Source organism: Manis javanica, chromosome 4 (assembly GCF_040802235.1).
Source record: "Manis javanica isolate MJ-LG chromosome 4, MJ_LKY, whole genome shotgun sequence".
Taxonomy (NCBI): domain Eukaryota; kingdom Metazoa; phylum Chordata; class Mammalia; order Pholidota; family Manidae; genus Manis; species Manis javanica.
This window is the reverse complement of record NC_133159.1, coordinates 53,013,240-53,035,259: the sequence shown is the minus strand read 5'-3', so window position 1 is coordinate 53,035,259 and position 22,020 is coordinate 53,013,240. Positions and strand designations below refer to the sequence as shown.

The 22,020-nt window shown below is 39.3% G+C and overlaps 1 protein-coding gene across 3 annotated transcripts in view; it reads right to left on the bottom strand.

Annotated features, from left to right (window-relative positions):
* The window catches only part of CACHD1 (cache domain containing 1), a 212,995-nt gene that overhangs the window by 41,615 nt on the left and 149,360 nt on the right, over positions 1–22,020 (bottom strand). For all 3 annotated transcript variants that reach the window (XM_073234071.1, XM_073234072.1, XM_073234073.1), the window contains exons 5-8: positions 13,513–13,639; positions 10,703–10,847; positions 9,652–9,868; positions 1,224–1,373 (exon numbers count right to left, since the gene is read on the bottom strand). In XM_073234071.1, coding sequence (XP_073090172.1) covers positions 1,224–1,373; positions 9,652–9,868; positions 10,703–10,847; positions 13,513–13,639 — 639 coding nt within the window. The remainder of the gene's footprint in view (positions 1–1,223; positions 1,374–9,651; positions 9,869–10,702; positions 10,848–13,512; positions 13,640–22,020) is intronic.

Genomic DNA, 22,020 nt, shown 5'->3' with positions numbered 1-22,020 from the left:
AAACATCTGAAAAAGAGTCATGCTGGTCCAAACACAGCTTCCTAGGTACCACCCAAGAGGGTCTGAATGAAAATCTGAGGGTATTACCTGGGAATCTACATTTAAAAAATAACCTCCAAATATTCCTTAGCACATTAAAATATGAGAACCATTGTCCCTAAAGCCATATGGTTTTGCATGGAAATCTGGAAGTGGACAGCAGAAATAAAAGACCAGAGGCGGGAAGGGCTGCTGGGTCAGGACAGGGCCTCTTAAAAAACAAGAAAACATGGCCGCCCGATCACTGAGGGCAAGGGACCTAAAGCAGCAGCTTTGGGAGAAGAGCAATGCGTTACCAGGTGGGGAGACAAGACATAGCAGAGAGGCTAGAATATTGGGCTGTGGTTGGACTGGAGGACGGTTAGAGAGCAGAAGGGAAAACAATGATTATTTCCTCAGATTTGCCGATTATTAAACCCTTTCACATAGTGTCTGATTTAACAGCAACAAAATCAACCTTAAGGAGTACCTAGCATGAGCCAGAGACCGTGCTGGGTGTTCACTGTACAGGAGGGCTGACTGTACAATCCTGTTGTAGATAATTCTTATCTGCCATGGCATTTCAGGGCATCTACAATGGTCATTCAGTTTCCCTTAGACTTTCCCTCCTCGAGGACCTGCCAGCCCACCTGTCCTGCTCCTTCCCATTTAATGCTGGAGCTTTCATATCCCTGTCTCATCTCCAGTATATAGCTAAGGAAGCTAAGCTGGAGTGAGTAGCAGAAGAGGTTTCAAGTGGGGATTCTTCTAGAGGATTCTGCAGGGAAATATGATATTCACAGTCTTGGTTATACAGGAGAATCTAGGTCAGTACGTTGGCTTCCTGCAGCTTAAATCAATGAGATAAGTCAAAAAACCTCCACACGGTATCAAAATCCAAGAACATGAAGCAGAACCGAAAAAAATGGGAGCTGTACAGAATCCTCTGCAAGACCCCATAACCGGAGAAGTTTTAGAAATGAGCAGTTGGCTAGAGAGAGATGAAGAGAACGGGCCACCCTAGCGCATGCCCTGAATAACGTTAGGTAGAGAAAAATTGGCTTGGGGATGAAGCTGCTTAGTTGCCTCTCTTCCTATTCCCTTCATCAAAGCACACCATTATGTTTCTTTTTTATTTTTTTTGAAGGCAACATGCACTTAGAGAGAACTTTCATCTGAAAGAAAAATCTCGAAACGCTACCCACCGTTCATGAGGGCATAGGTGAGAATCATTACAGAGTTGTTTAGAAAGCTATTTTCCTCACTGATGACACGGAGAGTTGCCTTTTTATCTTCTTCTGAAGAGTCCTTTGATGTAATGCCAGCTGACAGGTAAATTATGACCATGTCTGTATCTAAACAAAAACATACAAATTGAATGTTATATTGGATTCTGGCTGAAGACAGCAGTTCAGTCTCTCTCATTTCCCCCAGACTTTCCTGCCTCAGGGACCTGCCTGACCCACTGCTTTGCTCCTTCCCAATTGATGCTGGGGCTTTCATCTCCCTGCCTCTGCTTCTCTTCCATCCTGCCCTTTGTGGGCAATGAGGCCTCATTTATCCAGTGTCAGGTGAAGAGATGTTCCTAATAAATTCCCCAGATAAAAGAAGGTGATTTCCTGTAGGCACCACAGTTGTGGTAATTTAGCCATCCCAAATGGAAATCTCTCTTGCCTTCTGAAATGGGGGATTCAGAACCCAATTTGTCCTTTCCTCAGTGACTTCACTAAGGAACATACATTTTTAGGGGAACTAGGCTTTTAAATGGTGGCTCTTCCAAGGACTCCTGGGCCATGCAAGGTTACGTGTACCTACATTAAGTAGCTCCAGAAACATTTTTGTTTTTAAAACTCATCAGTGTAGAAGAGCAGTCAAAACATGTCCATAGGAGCCAGGTTGCCTGTGTTGAAATCCCAGCTCCACTACTTAAAAGCTGTGTCTACGTAATTTTAGGCAGATTTCTTAATGTCTTATTTCCTACTACGACTTACTACACAAGCAAGTCTTAAAGACAATTTTGATGCTTGAATAATTCTCTAAGAAATACTAATTGCAAATTTAAATTGCACTATTAATACTTCAGAAATTAGGAAATGAATGTGGATGCAAAAACAAAAATCCGTAAACTTAGAAATATCCCTGTCTTAAACTACACGTCAGTATTTTTCCAATATTGTGAATACAGTCCTCTAAGTTATTTTGTTAGAACCCTAAACATCTTACATAAGCTTCACTTAAGCTATAAAAAAAACAATACTACTTGACTCCCTAGTGGGGGAAATACAGACAGGCCATAAGGCTGATGTGAAATATGTGACAAACCACTGCCTGGTGCCACATGTGATCCATTCCTGGAAACCTGTAAGACTGACCAAAAAGAGAACCCTTTTGAGTTTCCTTGCTTGGCTTTATGGTTCTGGATAAAATATGTTGTCCCTGAGTGTTGGTTTTAGGGCACAGGCCCATGTATGGAAAGCCAGAAGGCCTGCAGCCTCCTTCAGCATCCATGTATACTTCTTTCCATCCCAACAGTAAGTTAGGGGTCTGTGTGCTCCTCTTAAAAGCACCCACTCTACTTTATTACTTCTGTTCCCTCCACAATTATTTAGCATCTACTGTGCACCTAGCCTATTTTAAGGGCATGGGGTGGTGGTAGTCTACTGAGTAAGCCTTGTTCTGTAGGATTGTGGTAAGGATTGGTCTGTGCATGGAACCAAAGTGTCTACCCCAAATTAGTAGCCATGTGAACAGAAACTCTATGTCTTAAGTCATGGCTTTGCACTAATACAGTATCTAAAACTTTTATCCAGCTCTGTTTCTTTTTCAGTCCTGTGTAACACTCTGTAAGCATCCTCACTGTCTCTGCCCAGCTCCTGACTCCATCCTGTGCTCAAACAAAACTGAGTTGGTTTTTTATTTTCAGATATCAGATTCTGCCAAATTTGGTCTGGTTCATTATGTTTTACTGAGTAGGATATTCCCTCTCTAGTCACTTGGAGGAACCCTAAGCCTTGTGATTGGTAATACTGGTGATGAGTAATCATAGGGACTGGGGGCACAGCATATAAAAGACATAGCTCTAAGTGCAAGGACATAGCATACACCTGGAAGAAAATGCAATAGACTCTCCATTTAACAAGTTCCCTGTGTTAAGACACCTGTGTTTCTGGGGTCAATATCAAAAGGGGAAGAGCAACTCAAATCTGGGCTCTGCCTATGCCATTAGATCCCCACTCGTGATCATCCTATTCCTTCAGCTATACGATGACGCACCAACTAATCACCCCAAACCAACTAGAACAAACAACCCAAACGTGTCAATGGTATGTTATAGATCTACCATGGGACTGAAAAAGAAACAGAACTGGATAAAAGTTTTAGATATTGTATTAGTGCAAAGCAAATTAGTATACAGCCATGACTTAAGACATAGAGTTTTTGTTCACATGGCTACTAATTTGGGGTAGACACTTTGGTTCCATGCACAGACTAATCCTTACCACAATCCTGCAGAACAAGTCTTACTCAATAGAATAACCCCACCCAATGGCCTTAAAATGGGTGCACGGTAGATGTTAAATAATTGTGGAGGGAACAGAAGTAATGAAGTAGAGTGGATGCTTTTAAGAGGAGCACACAGACCCCGCACTGTAGGGTAGCCAAGACTGATTAGTGGTCCTTGGCCATCTCAGGACTTGGGGTCAACTTTGGATGTCTGGGGTATCTTCTCTAGCATAGCTGAGGCTAAGAGTCTTGAAGGGAACCAAATTATCATAATAACCACAGCTAATGTTTATTTAATATTTTTGATGGAATCCTGTATCTTATCACCTCCCCCATTTGCAGATGAGGAAACAGTGCCTGGAGAAATCAATAACTTATACAAGTTTACAAGTTTAGAAAAATCTCATGGTAGGAATTTGAACCCACACTGGTTGAAATCGAAAACCCTCATGCTTAACCACTATGTTATATTGCTTAGGAGCACCTTGAACCTTTCCTTAATAAACAGGAGAATGTTAATTCCTGACATGTCTCTTTATGTAATCTAATTTGGGTTCTTTCTTGGGTAAAGTGGAAGCCTATGAGCTAAACCTTAGAACCGTCTTACTTGGCCTAAAAACACTCCTCTAAGCATTTGAAAAACAGTGCCATCAAGTTTGTGATGGTTACTCTTCCTGCTGTGTTTTTCTTTTTTTTTTGGTATCATTAATCTACAATTACATGAGGAACATTATGTTTACTAGACTCCTCCCTTCACCAAGTTCCCCCCACATACCCCATTACAGTCACTGACCATCAGCGTAGTAAGATTCTGTAGAATCACTACTTGTCTTCGTGTTGCACAGCCCTCTCCGTGCCTCCCACCACATTACACATGCTAATCGTAATGTCCCCTTTCTTCCCCTCCCCCACCATCCTTCCCTTCCCACCCATCCTCCCCAGTCCCTTTCCCTTTGGTAACTGTTAGTCCATTCTTGGGTTCTGTGATTCTGCTACTGTTTTGTTCCTTCAGTTTTTTCTTTTTTCTTATACTCCACAGATGAGTAAAATCATTTGGTACTTGTCTTTCTCCACCTGGCTTATTTCACTGAGCATAATACCCTCTAGCTCCATCTATGTTGTTGCAAAATGGATTGTTTTCTTCTGATGGCTGAATAATATTCCATTGTGTATATGTACCACATCTTCTTTATCCATTCATCTACTGATGGACATTTAGGTTACTTCCATTTCTTGGCTATTGTAAGTAGCGCTGCGATAAACATAGGGGCGCATATGCTTTTTCAAACTGGGCTGCTGCATTCTTAGGGTAAATTCCTAGAAATGGAATTCCTGGGTCAAATGGTATTTCTATTTTGAGCTTTTTGAGGAACCTCCATACTGCTTTCCACAATGGTTGAACTAATTTACATTCCCACCAGCAGTATAGGAGGATTCCCCTTTCTCCACAACCTCACCAACATTTGCTGTTGTTTGTCTTTTGGATGGTGGCGATCCTTACTGGTATGAGGTGGTTTCTCATCGTGGTTTTAATTTGCATTTCTCTGATGACTAGCAATGTGGAGCATCTTTTCATGTGCCTGTTGGCCATCTGAATTGCTTCTTTGAAGAACTGTCTGTTCAGCTCCTCTGATCATTTTTTAATTGATTATTTGCTTTTTGTTTGTTGAGGTGTGTGAGCTCTTTATATATTTTGGATATTAACTGTTTATCGGATCTGTCATTTATGAATATATTCTCCCATACTGTAGGATACCTTTTTGTTCTTTTGATGGTGTCCTTTGCTGTACAGAAGTTTTTCAGCTTGATATAGTCCCACTTGTTCATTTTTGCTTTTGTTTCCCTTGCCTGGGGAGATATGTCCATGAAGAAGTCGCTCATGTTTATGTCCAAGAGATTTTTGACTATGTTTTTTTCCAAGTGTTATGGTTTCATGACTTACATTCAGGTCTTTGATCCATTTCGAATTTACTTTTGTGTATGGGGTTAGACAATGATCCAGTTTCATTCTCTTACATGTAGCTGTCCAGTTTTGCCAACACCAGCTCTTGAAGAGGCTGTCATTTCCCCATTGTATGTCCATGGCTCCTTTATCATATATTAATTGACCATATATGTTTGGGTTAATGTCTGGAGTCTCTATTCTGTTCCACTGGTCTGTGGCTCTGTTCTTGTGCCAATACCAAATTGTCTTGATTACTGTGGCTTTGTAGTAGAGCTTGAAGTTGGAGAGCGAGATCCCCCAACTTTATTTTTCCTTCTCAGGATTGCTTTGGCTATTCGGGCTCTTTGGTGGTTCCATATGAATTTTTTAACTATTTGTTCCAGTTCATTGAAGAATGCTGTTGGTAATTTAACAGGGATTGCATTGCATCTGTAGATTGCTTTAGGCAGGATGGCCATTTTGACAATATTAATTCTTCTTAGCTAAGAGCATAGGATGAGTTTCCATTTGTTAGTGTCCTCTTTAATTTCTCTTAAGAGTGTCATGTAGTTTTCAGGGTATAGGTCTTTCACCTCCTTGGTTAGGTTTATTCCTAGGTATTTTATTCTTTTTGATGCTATTGTGAATGCAACTGTTTTCCTGATTTCTCCTTCTGCTAGTTCATTGCTGGTGTATAGGAAAACAACAGATTTCTGTGTATTAATTTTGTATCCTGCCACTTTGCTGAATTCCAGTATTAGTTGTAGTAGTTTTGGAGTGGAGTCTTTAGGGTTTTTTTATGTACAGTATCATGTCATCTGCAAATAGTGACAGTTTGACTTCTTCTTTACCAATCTGGATTCCTTGTATGTCTTTGTTTTGTCTGATTGCCATGGCTAGGACCTCCAGTACTATGTTGAATAACAGTGGGGAGAGTGGGCATCCCTCTCTTGTTCCCGATCTCAGAGAAAAAGCTTTCAGCTTCTTGCTGTTAAGTATGATGTTGGCGGTGGGTTTATCATATATGGCCTTTATTATGTTGAGGTACTTGCCCTCTATACCCATTTTGTTGAGAGTTTTTATCAAGAATGGATGTTGCATTTTGTTGAATGCTTTTTCAGCATATGATCATGTGATTTTTGTCCTTCTTTTTGTTGATGTGGTGGATGATGTTGATGGATTTTCGAATGTTGTACCATCCTTGCATTCCTGAGATGAATCCCACTTGATCATGGTGTATGATCTTCTTGATATATTTTTGAATTAGGTTTGCTAATATTTTGTTGGGTATTTTTACATCTATGTTCATCAGGGATATTGGTCTGTAATTTTCTTTTTTGGTGGGGTCTATGCCTGGTTTTGGTATTAGGGTGATGCTGGCTTCATAGAATGAGTCTGGAAGTATTCCCTCTTCTATTTTTGGAAAACTTTAAGGAGAATGGGTATTATATCTTCTCTGCATATCTGATAAAATTCTGCAGTAAATCCATCTGGACCAGGGGTTTTGTTCTTGGGTAGTTTTTGATTACCGCTTCAATTTTGTTGCTGGTAATTGGTCTGTTTAGATATTCTGTTTCTTCCTTGGTCAATCTTGGAAGGTTGTATTTGTGTAGGAAGTTGTCCAGTTCTTCTAGGTTTTCCAGCTTGTTAGCATATAGCTTCTCATAGTATTCTATAATGATTCTTTGTATTTCTGTGGGGTCCTTCATGATGTTTCCTTTCTTGTTTCTGATTCTGTTGATGTGTGTTGATTCTCTTTTTCTCTTAATAAGTCTGGCTAGCGATTTATCTATTTTGTTTATTTTCTCAAAGAACCAGCTCCTGGTCTCATTGACTTTTTCTCTTGTTTTATTCTTCTCAATTTTATTTATTTCTTCTCTAATCTTTATTATGTCCCTCCTTCTGCTGACTTTAGGCCTCATTTGTTCTTCTTTTTCCAATTTCAATAATTGTGACTTTAGACTATTCATTTGGGATTGTTATTCCTTCTTTAAATAGGCCTGGATTGCTATATACTTTCCTCTTAGAACTGCTTTTGCTGTGTCCCACAGAAGTTGGGGCTTTGTGCTGTTTTTGTCATTTGTCTCCATATGTTGCTTGATCTTTATTTTAATTTGGTCATTGATCCGTTGATTATTTAGGAGCATGTTGTTAAGCCTCCATGTGTTTGTGAGCCTTTTTGCTTTCTTTGTACAATTTATTTCTAGTTTTATACCTTTGTGGTGTGAGAAGTTGTTTGGTAGTATTTCAATCTTTTTGAATTTAGTGAGGCTTCCTGCTGTGTTTTTATTTGCCAACATTAAGAAAAACAAACAAAAAAAGGCTTCCCATCAAAGCAGCCTTCTGCTAGTGTGCAGTGCAGGGAAGTTTGCAAGAAGAGGTTTAGTGAGGTCTCTATTCACAGTTTTAAAGCTGGAACAAACTTCATTTGAAAATCAAGGGGTTTCACATAAAAATCCAGATTTCTGGCTTCTCTTCAAACAGAAGACCTGACAACACTAGGCCAGCACACCAGAGGCTGAACAGAAGGGCAGCTGCCTTGCTGATGGAGCCTGTGTTCTCTAGCTTACTATGGTCTCCAAATAAACTTCATTACCATAGCTCAGATTCACTTGACTCACACTCACAGCCTGGCCACTGCCAGTCTAACATTTCTCAGTCAAAACTGGACTTAAACTCTAAAGATAGATTGATGACTGAAGAATCAAGTAGAAAGAGCACTAGTGGTGAGGAATGCTGATGGGCAGACAGGCACGAGCTGCTAAATGGCACTGACCAAGTAGCCAGTCTGTCTTCAATACCTGAGAGGCCAATCTTGTGCACTGGCCTCACTGAATCCCTGGCAAGTTTACACTCAGTCATCCTGTAATGTTGGTCTGCAAGTCTGGTAGGCAAAATTTTAAGATGACCCTCATGGCCCACATTCTTGCATAATCCCCTACTCTTGAGTGTGGTTGTGAGCAAAAATTTGCTTCGGCAAAGGTGATGGGGTATCACTTCTGTGATTGTGTTACATATAAAGCAAAGATGCAGGGACTCGGCAGTCTCTAGTAAGTTAATCAGAAGGGAGAGCAGTCTGCTCAAATCAGAGCGATTTGGGTCTGCTGGATCAGATGAGTGCTTTAAAAGAGGGTCCAAGCCTTCTCTGAAGTCAGAGCCTTGAAGAAGGAATGCTCTCCTGCTGGCCCTGAAGATGTAAATGGATGGAAATAGTTGCAAGGACTAGTTTACTTGCAAGGAGATGAATTCTACTAACAAGTGATGGCTTGCAAGAGGACTCCAAATCTCAGAGACCACACACCTGGCTTGTGCAATCCTAAACAGAGAACCTGGTTAAGCTGCACATAGACTTCTGACCCACGGAAACTATGAGACGAGCTTATATTGTTTCAAGCTGCTGTTAGGTTTGTGGCAATTTGTTATTCAGAAACAGAAAACTAATAATACATCATCTATTATCATTAGTTATAATAATTACAGTAGCTTCCATCTTTCATGTGTCCACTATGTGTCAGGTACTTTGCTTTGCATTTATCAATGCTCTCTTCATTTTCATGCAGATACACTGAAGAACTTGAGAATATATTCTTTAAATTCACCTCAACAGGATAGATACATGCATTAAAAAAAACCCTACAAATAGATTTTCGAACACAAAAGAGAAAATGACATAGATTCCTTTCAGTAGTTTCAAAGCACGTGTCTCACTTCAAATATCCTTTCCTTTAGCACGCATCCTAATTCCAGATTTCCTTTAATACATGAAAATTAAATTAGAGTGCCTTTGTACATTTGAAGGCCTGTGCTCATCTAAATGACAGCTGTTTCGAAGAGGGAAGGATCAAGGCCAAGAATTCCTGATGCCCGCTTACGTGTACCCATGCCCAGGCAGCCTTCAGACATCCTCTCTAAATCAATGAGGGTAAGAGGATGACAATTAGCATTAAAAAGGATGTGGATATTCCCCTGGGAAATAAACAGGGCTATGTTCTTAATAAAGGGGCAGGAAGAAGAGGCTCTGGGAGTGAAGAAGGAATGCCTTGGTTGGAAAAGATGAGGAAATCTAGGAAGATCCTAGTATCAGATGATCACTATGATAACACATAAAAATTTTATACCAAGTCAACTTAAAAAAAAAATCTCTACAATATATTCCTACTGCCACTCTTTACCTCTCAGTTCATAAATCCTGAGAGTGCACTTACTTGCTTGGAACTTTGTGTTATTGTTTGTGCTTCGAATCAGCTGAAATGCCTTCTGAAACCCTACTGCGTGCTGGGTAGGACTGTCCAAAGACTTGACGCTGCTAACGAAGGTGGACATTTTCCTTTTTGTCTCACTGGTGGCTGGAGACAGGAATGTCTTGTAACACTGGTCGAGTGAGCAAGTCCTGACGGTGTCTGCCACAGTCAGTACAGAGATCTGAAGGAGAGAAAGAAAAAGTTTATAAAGGTTATTTTATATTCCAGAAGAGTCCAAGGAGTGAGAAGGCCTATACAATGGTTTCTGAGAGTTTAAAAATAAATGCCTGGAGGCAAAAAATGTACAAAATTTGAAAAAGATTAGTTAAGGATTGGTAAGTGTGTGTGTGTGTGTGTGAGGGCACTCTAGAGTTTGGTGTTTGTTCCAAGATGAAGTCAGCAGTATGGTCTTCATATGTAACATTTTAAATAAGTATTTCATGCAGAGAAAAATCTTAGGAAGTACTCATCAACCTGGTTTTCCAAGTGGAGGTAGGGGTGACGGTGAAGGCATTGGGTATGCATTTTAAGCAAGTAGATTAGTGAGTAAAACCTTAGGAAAGTCAAAATGATGAAGCAGAAAATGTTCACAGGCAATAGATTATCATAAACTGTAAGCACACCTGTCTCTGACGTGTCCTAGAGATTAATCTCTAGAAAGCTTCCCTTCTCCCTTACCATCAATCTTAAGATAAGTCCAGCTATCCACCAGTGTCCAAGCCCTTGCCCTTTTCCTCCTTGGCATAACCTGAAGCGTGAAAGTCACAGCTAATTGGAAGTCTTAACAGGAGCCATAAAGGAAGTACAAGACTTGGCTTGGTGGGGGTGGTTTTAAGAGATTGGAACCACAGTTGGGAGCTGCTTCCTCAAATACTAAAATAAAAACTAAACTACTCCCTTTCCCTGAAGTCATTTTAAAGATGGATTAAAAAATGTATCTCATGTAACATAAAATAAATTTTAAAGGCATTCAAGGAAGACCCAATGCCATGGGGGTCACTGGGGTAATAGTCACCTTATCGTGTTCATCGATGGCGCTGAGGATGACCTGGGCAGCATCCTTGGCAATCTGAAGCTGGGTGTCCGTGACAGAAGCCCCATGGTCCAGGATCACTACAATGTGCTTTGACTGTGGCCGGACTGTAGAGACGTAGATAGGCCTACAAAGGGGAGAAGCTCTCTGGGGTCAGTCATGGTTTGGATGAAAAGTCTCAACCTAGCACAGCTGTGAACACTACAGATTGCAGACATGTCAGGACCTATGTATTTTCCCAGGGATGCACAAGGATGGTGAGAGCAGCGAGGAAGGAGAAACTATATGGGTGCATTGAAAACACAATCTCAAGACAACAATGTGTGGCCGCTGGACAGGGACTGGTAACTTAGGTCTTCTAAAGATGAAAGCAACCGGGAGACGAGCTGAAGCAAATCCTCTGGGAGGCTGGCTTTTCCAGCACTTGATAGTCAGTCCTCTCACCTGTGTGTGGTGAGGCTACTCACTGTTAACTAATGTTCTGCTATAGGAAACGGAACTGGGGGCCTCTTGGGCTGCAGAGACAGCACAAAAGGGAGAAAATGTCCACCTGCCAGTGCTGGGCCCTCCTTTGCAGACTTAGAGTGGCACTTTGCTCAAACTGAGGCAGCCTATCGTCTGTGAGCATGCTGAGTGGCTTTTGAATAGCAGGTTTGGTTTCTCTCTCCCCAGACAAAGGCTGCTGGTAAAAGGGCCCTTTCCCTTCTGTACTGAAGCAATTCACATAGGTCAGCCACCAAAAGGCCCCTTATCTTAGCATTTAAAACCATGCCATCAAATTTGCCCAAGCCTGTGATAGCCACTCTTCTTGCCAGGGTTTTGTTTGCCAACACTAAGAAAAGGGGGTGGGGGTGTGGGGGAGCTCCAGAGGAGAAATGCCTCCCATCAAAGCAGCCTCTGCTAATGTGCAGTATAGGAAGGTTTGTGAGAAGAGGTTTAATGAGGTCTCTATTCACAGTTTTAAAGCTGGAACAAATTAGGAGAAGCTTAAGGAAGCAAATCAGCCTCAAGAGAATTCTTTCCTTTATTGACACCCTAAAACACTAGGTTTTCCTGTGAAATGTTAGATGCCAGTAGAGTCCCAAAAGCCTGGAAACAAATTAAAAAATATAGGCAAAATACTAAAAAAAAAATCCAAAGCTTGGCCAAGTTTACATTAATTGTTTTCAAGCCAAAAATCCTACATTAATCCTAAAGTACCACTGTATTCTTGCTAGTTGATACCATTGAGCCTGAAGGAAGTGGGATAAAAAGATGCCAGCAGAGGGAGAGCAAAAAAGAAGGAAATCTGACTACTCTGACAACCATGTCAAATTTTGAACTTTTTGGGTCCTCCAAGCTAGGTGAGTGATTTTTTTCTATAAATGATGTATCGCCTTTCCAGCTGAACGTACATAAATAAAAAAGCAGAATATGTATTCACATTATCACCAGTAAGTTAAAGAAACCCTGCTTTTGTGGAATACATCAATAGTAACATTTAACGTGCAGTCTGGGAGGTGGTCTACATGGCATGATTGGAATTCACCAGTTCCTTTCTCCTGTGCTCTGAAAACCCACTCTACACTTCAAAGGATGTAGAGAACTTGCAAAGGCTTCAGAGGAAAGCAGGACAAATAAAGAGATGGTAATAGCAATCTATAAGGAAAAGACTGGATAACTTAGCCAAGGGAAGTGAGGCTGCAGGACGTGTAATGCATATTTATGGTGGAGGTGCATGAAACCTTCTAAGAGTAGGGGAGTTTTGATTTGTGACAAGGTTCTGCCTTTCCTTTTGGACTATCCCTCATAATAAAAGCAGCATGCCCTCTAATTTGTCTTCTTACAAGTCAATGAGATCTAGGTGGTTCATGGAGTCTTTGGCCTCTCCTGAGAGATGAGCCTGACTAGAACCCAAAGTCATGGCTTCTGGTCCAGTTTTCAAGACACTCAAGTCTTCACCTGGATGTCTAGGGAAGGAATGGAAGACACCAAATAAATGACACAGATTTCTTTCTATGGAAAGCACAGAACCAGTTTTTCCTTAGGGAAAATTTTAGGTACAATTTAAAGTAAAGGTGTTGAGAAGTGAAACTGACAGTTAATTTAGACTCCAAAAAATGGCATGAAAAGTGGGCATCTTGCACTAGCTGCAGAAGTTCTGGCATCAAACATCTGACAATGCAAATGAGAAACTGTGGGGATTCAAAAGAAAAGTATCTTTGCCTAAGGGGTTCTGTAAATTGATGAGTCTTGTCATACAAATTATCAAACCATTGCTGCCCTTCTGGCTAAGCAGTACAATCTCCAGTCATTTCCATGAGAAAAACAGGATATTAAAATCTTTAATCCAATGTGTTCTGGACAACCTTAAAACTTCTAGTAGCTAAGATCTGCATGTACATTTTACCAGGATGGCCAAGCACATTAACATAGAAAGGAAAGCTGAGAATCACAAACTACTCTGAGATATGTTATAAAGTCTATCTGTTCTAAGGCTGCCCTTTAGAGAAGATTTTATCATTTATGTCTCACCAAAGATGCCTGAAGCTCAAAATAGTTTGGGTGCTTCAATTCAATTTCTTTAGTAAATATCCTATTTTATTTGGCTTGTTATAGAAAAGCACTGGGCTTTCTCATTAACCCTTCTCTAGCATTTCTACATCCACATATTTCATTGGTGAAATCATTTCAGAATAAGTTTCTGAAACCACAGCTTGGGGGCAGAGCCATGCATGTGAATGAGGAGTCTACATTTCATACAGATCACTCTTTAAACTATAATTAAAACTTTAGCAAGCAAGTTAACGTACCTACTACGATGCTCATAACTGCCCTTACACCGGAACTTGTGTGCTGGGAAAACAGTGAATATTCCTTCTTCTGAACTGAAGTATTGCCACTTAATTCCAGGGTTGGATTTCAGGTTGTCTGCAAGAACTGGAGGAGTGGGAAAAATGAAATATAACCACTGAATTCACAGGTGCATGCAGGCACTGCTCCTCAGGCATCTGTTTTACATAAAATGCTTGTAGTATAAAGAAATCCCACTAGATATAAGGCTGTAAATTTTCTACTACACATTTTATTTCTGTCCCTTAAAGATACCCCATGAACTGAAAATGTAATGTTTCAGTTAAGTGAAGGTATTATTCTTAACATTATACAGTGACACTATATGTCCTGCATTACTTTTCCAGCATGAATGATTCATTTGCACTAGTCCCTCCCCTCCCTGGGCTGGTCCCTGTTGTACCACAATATACTTGCTGGCTTGTGGTACATTCTTTAATGGTGGAAAACAGGAACATTAATAGGGCTAGTCTCCAGAAAGGCTAGAGCTGTGACCTTGACCTTGTTCACTCCATGTTAAGGGAAATAGCACAGATAGTACTTGAAAGGCCAGAGCCATTACCATTCAGTAATTACTTATGGAAGAATTCCAGAGTGCCAGCGCTAGGATAGATTTTTCCTTTATGTTATCTCATTTAATCCATAAAACAACCATAAAATGAGGGTAGTATATATAATTATTACATACTTTGCAGTTGAGAAAATATGCTTAAGAAAGCTTAAGTGATTTGTCTAAAGTCTCAACAGTAAATGTCTGAGTTGGAATTCAAGCCTGAGTGTCCTGGCTCCTTTACATCATGTGGTATTGCCTCCCTTTCTATGTATACTGCATTCCACCCATAAACTTGCAGTTGGAGTGACAGCCATATTAGTGTGTGCAATCCTGTCCCCAAACCTCCATGTCTTTTTCACTCTCTTCTATGGAGTTCTCTCCCTTCTCTGGTGCCTTTTCGCTCTGTTCCATGCCAACCAAATAATGTGTTATACACTTAATGTGTGTAAGGTTCTGCTTTACATGCTGCAAGATATACAAAGATGGGCAAAAAGCAAGCCCTACTGTAATAACCAATATGTCAGAAAAAGTATACAGAGAGAAGTGGAGCAGAAAGCAATTCAATGGAAGGGGGAGTCTGAGTAAAGGTAAAAAGCAAAAAACATGGGAAACATTTGACAAATATATATATAAAGTTCTGAATGCCATGAGGCCATCCTTTAGTCTGGTTCAGAAGTTGGCAAACTTCTGTAAAGAGCCACACAGTAAGTGATTCTGGCTCTATAGACAATATGGCCTCGGTTGTAACTATCCAATTCTGTCTTTGTGGTAGCCACAGATATCCATAAATGCATGTGTGGGTGCATGCCAATATCAGTTTATTTACAAACATCAGTGCCAAGCTGGATTTAGTAAACTTTAGTTCTTCAACTTTACTGTGGGTCCCCCAGGCACACTGTGTAAAATGTACTACACAGGGAAGACTTAAATCATGTTTGGTGCTTCATGCCTTCAGCAACTACTCCACCCAACAAACACCAAGCAGCTGTAGCACATTTTATCCTCACAAAAATCAGTAAGTAAACAGTGGTTTTGAATGATACATTAGACCAAATGGACCTAATAGAAGTATACAGAACATTACATTGCAGAACAGTAGAACACTCATTCTTTTTAAGTGCACATGAAACATTCTCCAGGGTAGATCACATGCTGGGCCACAAAACAAGTCTTAATAAATTTAGGAAGACTGAAATCACAGTAAGCATCTTTTGTGACCACAACAGTATGAAACTGGAGATTAATTACAGGAAAAGAGAACTGGAAAAACACACAAACATGTGGAATCTAAAGAGCATGCTGCTAACCAACCAAAGGGCCATCAAAGAAATTAAAGAGGAAATAAAAATGTACTTGGAGAATAATGAAAATAGAAACACAATACAAAATCTTTGAGATGCAGCAAAAGCAGTTTTAAGAGGGATGTTTATAGCATTATAGGTCTATCTCAAGAAACAAGAAGAATCGCAATACAAAGTATCAAGGAAACTAAGAAATGTTTCAAGAAACAGAAAGGACTCAAAATCAGAAATGAAAAAGAAGTTACAACTGACACCACAGAAATACAGTTATAAGAGATTTTTATGAAAAATTACATGCCAACTAATTTGACAACCTGGAAGAAATGGATGTATTCCTAGAAACATGCAATCTCTAAAGACTGAACCAAGAAGAAATAGAAAATCTGAACAGATGGATTACTAGTAATGATATTGAAGCAGTAATAATAATTTTAAAAACTACAAGTAAACAAAAGTCCTTGAGCAGACAGCTTTACAGAAGAATTCTACCAAACATTTAAAGAATGTATATGTATCTTTCTCAAACTCTTCTAAAAAATCAAAGAGGAAGGAAAGCTTCCAAATTCATTCTATGACACCAGTAACATTTTGATACCAAACTGAGACAAAGACATTATACAAAAAAAGAATACTATAGATCAATATCCTTAATGAACATAGATGCAAAAATGATCAACAAAAATTACCAAACCAAATTTAAATATACATTAAAAGGATCATTCAAGTGGGATTTATTCCAGGAGTGCAAGGATGGTTTAATATCCACAAATCAGTGTGATACACCACATTAACAAAAGGAAGGCTAAAAATAAACCATATGGCCATTCTAATAGATGCTGTAAAAGCACTTGATAAAATTCAACATCCACTCATGATAAGAACTCTCAACAAAATCATATAGAGGGAACATACCTCCACATAATAAAGGCCATATATGACAAACCCACAGCTAACATCATACTCAATGGTAAAAAGCCGCAAGCTTTTCCTCTAAGATCAGGAACAAGACAAGGATGCCCACTCTCACCATTTATTCAACATAGTACTGGAAGTCCTAGCCACAGCATACAGACAAGAAAAAGAATAAAAAACTATCTAAATCGGTTAAGAAGAAGTTAAACTGTCACTATTTGCAGATGACATGATACTATAAATAAAAATCCCTAAAGACTCTACCAAAACACTATTAGAACTAAATAACTCAGTAAAGTCACAGTACAAAATCAATATACAGAAATCTGTTGCATCTCTATTTACAAATGATGAACTAGCAGAAAGAGAAATTAAGAAAATAATCTCATTTACAATAGCAGGAGAAAGAATAAAATACCTAGGAATATAATTAACAAGGAGGTGAAAGACCTGTACTACAAAAACTATAAGACACTGATGAAAGAAACTGAAGATAACATAAATAAATGGAAATCTATTCTGTGCTCATGGAGGGGAACAATTAATAATGTTAAAAGGGACATACTTGGGATAAAGATGGCTGCATAAGAAGTGAGGCAGAAATATCCTCCCCAAACCACATATAACATGAAAATACAGCAAATACAGCAAATCCTGAGAGTGATCAGAAAGACAGCTTACATCTGGGGAAAAGAGAAGACCTCATGGAAAAGGGTAAAGTAGCAAAGCCATGATCTGGCCAGACCCAGGTCCTCGCCCCACCCCAGCTCACAGGTGAGAGGAAGAAAAATTCACAGGTGAGAGGAAGAAAAATTGAGTGGGAAGGGAGTAGAAGCCCAGGACTGCTAAAAACCCACCCCTAGAGATTTACTTAGGGAGCACAAACCCACATTACATGGTGCTCTGAAGATTAGAGGGGTTGGAAAGCAATGACAGGTGGAATACTCAGAGAGACTGTTATTGCAGCCACTTGTGGAAAACAAGTACCCACGACCAGCTGCTCTGGGACAAAAGAAGGGCAGGTGCTTTGAAAGACTTCCCATCAGTAAGAGAGCTGCTAAAGGGGCAAGGGTTACACAGAGCTTGCTGCTTGGGAGAAAGGACAGGTGGACAAAATTGTCCTGGCACACTCAGCCCAGCAGGTTGGGAACTTTCAGGAGCTTCACATGCTCCATCCCCCTGGCTGGCAATGCAGCCCTGAGGCCCCCAACTGCAGTATGCAGCCTGCCTCTCCTTCCTCCCAGCTGGTAGCGGCTCACAAACTTACTGTGCCTTCCATCATGACAGGCTAGCTGGAGGGCAGCCCCACCTACCACAGCTACAGAGTGTAACACAGAAGCTACTCCCTGTGTGCTCCGCCCACTGGCCCTGGTAGTGGAGGCAGGAACTGCAGCCAGGAAGCAGGAAAGAGCTCTTTTCTTCCAGCAGGCACCAGAGCAATCCACCTGCAACACCCACCATTACTCCAGGTGCTAGGCAGCTCCAGAAAGTAGAGCTTCTGGACACTAGAGGGCGCTGCCTACACAAAGTTATTATTCCATTTTATTCAGTAGGAATATGAAAAGGCAAAAGAACTTTGTTCAACCCCAATTCCCTCAAATGCCAGAAAGAGGTCTCAGTGAAACTGAAATCACCAATCTTCTTGATAAAGATTTCAAAATAAAAATCATAAACATTTTTATGGAGCTACAGAAAAATATTCAAGATCTCAGGGATGACTTCAAGAAAGAGACAGAAACTTTGAAAAATACAGTATCTGAAATGAAACATACAATGGAGGGATTTAAAAGCAGACTAGAAGAGGAGATGGTAAATAGATTAGAAATTAGAGAACAGGAATACACAGAAGCTAAGGCTGAAAGAGAAAAAAGGATCTCCAAAAATGAAAGAATAATAAAACAACTCTGCAAACAATTCAAATGGAACAATATTTGCATTATAGGGGTACCAGAAGAAGAAGAGAGAGAAAAAGGGATAGAAAGTGTCTTTAAGAAAATAATTACTGTAAACTTCCCCAATCTGGGTAAGGAAATAGTCTCTCAGGCCATGGAAGTGCACAGATCTCCCAACACAAGAGACCCAAGGAAGACAACACCAAGACATATAATAATTAAAATGGCAAAGATCAAAAACAAAGACAGAGTATTAAAAGCAGCCAGAGAGAGAAAAAAGATCACATACAAAGGAAAACCCATGGGGCTATCATGAGACTTCTCATCAGAAACCTTACAGGCCAGAAGGGAGTGGCATAATATATTCAATGCAATGAAACAGAGGGCCTCAAACCAAGAACACTCTACCTGGCAAGATTATCATTTAAATTTGAAGGAGGGATTAAACAATTTCCAGATAAGCAAAAGCTGAGAGAATTTACCTCCCACAAAGTATCTCTACAGTGTATTTTAAAGGGATTTCTCTAGATGGAAGTGCTCCTACAGCTAAATAGCTGCCACCAGAGAAAATAAAACCACAGTAAAGGAAGTAGACCAGTTAATTACTAAGCAAATACAAAATTAAATCAGCTACACAAAAATTCAGTCAAGGGATACACAAAGAGTACAGAATATGACACCTAACATATAAAGAGTGGAAGATGAAGAAAAAGAAGGGAGGGAAAAAATGAACCTTTACATTGTGTTTGTAATAGCATAATAAGTAAGTTAAGTTAGACTGTTAGATAGTAAAGAAGCTGCCCTTGAACCTTTGGAAACCATGAATCTAAAGCTTGCAATGGCAGTAAGTACATATCTATTGATAATCACCCTAAATGTAAATGGACTGAATGTACCAATCAAAAGACAAAGTTAGAGAATGGATAAAAAAGCAAGAGCCATCTATATGCTATGTAAAAGAGACTCACTTCAAACCCCCAAACATACACAGACTAAAAGTGAAGGGATGAAAAATATATTTCATGCAAATAATAGGGAGAAAAAGCAGGAGTAGCAGTACTTGTATCAGATAAAATAGACTTCAAAACAAAGGAAGTAACAAGAGACAAAGAAGGACATTATACAGTGATAAAGGAGTAAGTCCAACAAGAAGATATAACCATAATAAATATCTATGCACCCAAATATATGAACCAAGTACTAACAGAATTAAAGGAGGAAATAAAATGCAATGTACTCATTTTAAGAGACATCAGCATACCACTCACTCCAAAGGACAGACCAACAAGACAGAAAATAAGTAAGGAGACAGAGGCACTGAGCAACACATTAGAACAGATGGACCTAACAGACATCTACAGAACGCTCCACCCAAAAGCAGGAGGATACACATTCTTCTCAAGTGCACATGGAACATTTTCCAGAATAGATCACATAGTAGACCACAAAAAGAGCCTCAGTAAATTCAGAAGGATTGAAATTGTACCAATTAGCTTCTCAGACCACAAATGTCTGAGAAATAAATAAATTGTGCAAAGAAAACAAAAGTAAAATAAAATTTTCCACAAACACATGGAGGTTTGACAACATGCACCTAAATCATCAATGGATCAAAGACTACATAAAAAGAGATCAAGCAATATATGGAGATGAGTAAAAACAGCAGCTTAACACCCCAACTTCTGTGGGACCCAGAGAGGGCAGTTCTAAGAGGAAAGTACATAGCAATACAGGCTTATCTCAAGAAAGAAGAACAATCCCAAATGAACAGTCTAAACTCAAAATTAATGAAACTAGAAAAATAAGAACAAATGAGGCCCAAAGTCAGTAGAAGGAGGGACATTGTTAAGATTAGAGAATAAATAAACAAAATTGAGAAGAATAAAACAGTAGAAAGATTAATGAAACCAGGAGATGGTTCTTTGGGAAATAAACAAAATAGATAAACCCTTAGCCAGACTTATCAAGAAATAGAGTGTACACAACAAATAGAATCAGAAATAGGAAAGGAAAAATCACTACGGACACCACAGAAATAATACAAAGAATTATTAGAGAATACTATGAAAAATTATATGGTAACAAAATGGATAATCTAGGAGAAATGGAAAACTTTCTAGAAAAATACAACCTTCCAAGACTGACCCAGGAAGAAGCAGAAAATCTGAACAGACCAATTAGCAGCAATGAAATTGAACTGGTAATCAAAAAACTATCTAAGAACAAAACCTCCAGACCAGATGGCTTCATCACTGAATTTTATCAAACATTTAGAGAAGACCTAATACCCACCCTCCTTAAAGTTTTCCAAAAACTAGAAGAGGAGGGAAGACTTCCAAACTCATTCTATGAAGCCAGCATCACTCTAATACCAAAACCAGACAAAGACACCGCACAAAGAAGGAAATTACAGACCAATATCCCTGATGAACATAGAAGCAAAAATATTCAACAAACTATCAGCAAACCAAATTCAAAAATACATAAAAAAGATTATCCATCATGATCAAGTGGTATTAATTCCAGGGATGCAAGGATGGTACAATATTCGAAAATGCATCAACATCATACACCATATCAGCAAAAAAGAAAGACAAAAGTCACATGATCATCTCAACAGATGCTGAAAAGGCATTCAGCAAAATTCAACATCCATTTATGATAAAAACTCTCAACAAAATGCGTATAGAAGGCAAGTACCTCAACATATTAAAGGCCAGATATGAAAAACCCACAGCCAACATCATACTTAACAGCGAGAAGCTGAAAGCTTTTCCTTTAAGATCAGAAACAAGACAAGGATGCCCACTCTCCCCACTTTTATTCAACATAGTACTGGAGGTCGTAGCCATAGCAAACAAACAACACAAATAAATAAAAGGCATCCTGATTGTCAAGGAAGAAGTTTAACTGTCTCTGTTTGCAGATGACATGATATTGTGTATAAAATACCCAAAAGAATCCCTTCCCAAACTACTAGAACTAATAACTGAATTCAGCAAAGTTGCAGGATACAAATTAATACACAGAAATCTGTTGCATTCCTATATACTAACAATGAACTAGCAGAAAGAGAAATCAGGAAAACAATTCCATTCACAATTGCATCAAAAAGAATAAAATACCTAGGAATAAATCTAACCAAGGGGGTGAAAGACCTATACTATGAAAACTATAAGCCACTCATGAGAGAAATTAAAGAAGACACCAATAAATGGAAATACATCCTGTGCTCATGGATAGGAAGAATTAATATTGTCAAAATGGCCTTCCTGCCTAAAGCAATCTACAGATTCAATGCAATTCCTATCAAAATACCAACAGCATTCTTCGATGAACTAGAGCAAATAGTTTTAAAATTCATGTGGAACCTCAAAAGACCCTGAATAGCCAAAGCAATCCTGAGAAGGAAGAATAAAGCTGGGGGATTATGCTCCCCAACTTCAAGCTTTACTACAAAGCCACAGTAAACAAGACAATTTGGTACTGGAACAAGAACAGACCCACAGACCAGTGGAACAGAATAAAGAGCTCAGATATAAACCTAAGCACACACAATCAATTAATATATGATAAAGGAACCATGGATATACAATGGGGAAATGACAGCCTCTTCAACAACTGGTGTTGGCAAAACTGGACAGCTACATGTAGGAGAATGAAAGTGGATTATTATCTAACTCCATACACAAAAGTAAAGTCAATATGGATCAAAGACCTGAATGTAAGTCATAAAATTATAAAATTCTTAGAAAAAACATAGGAGAACATCTTTGAAAATAAACATGAGCAACTTTTTCCTGAACATAT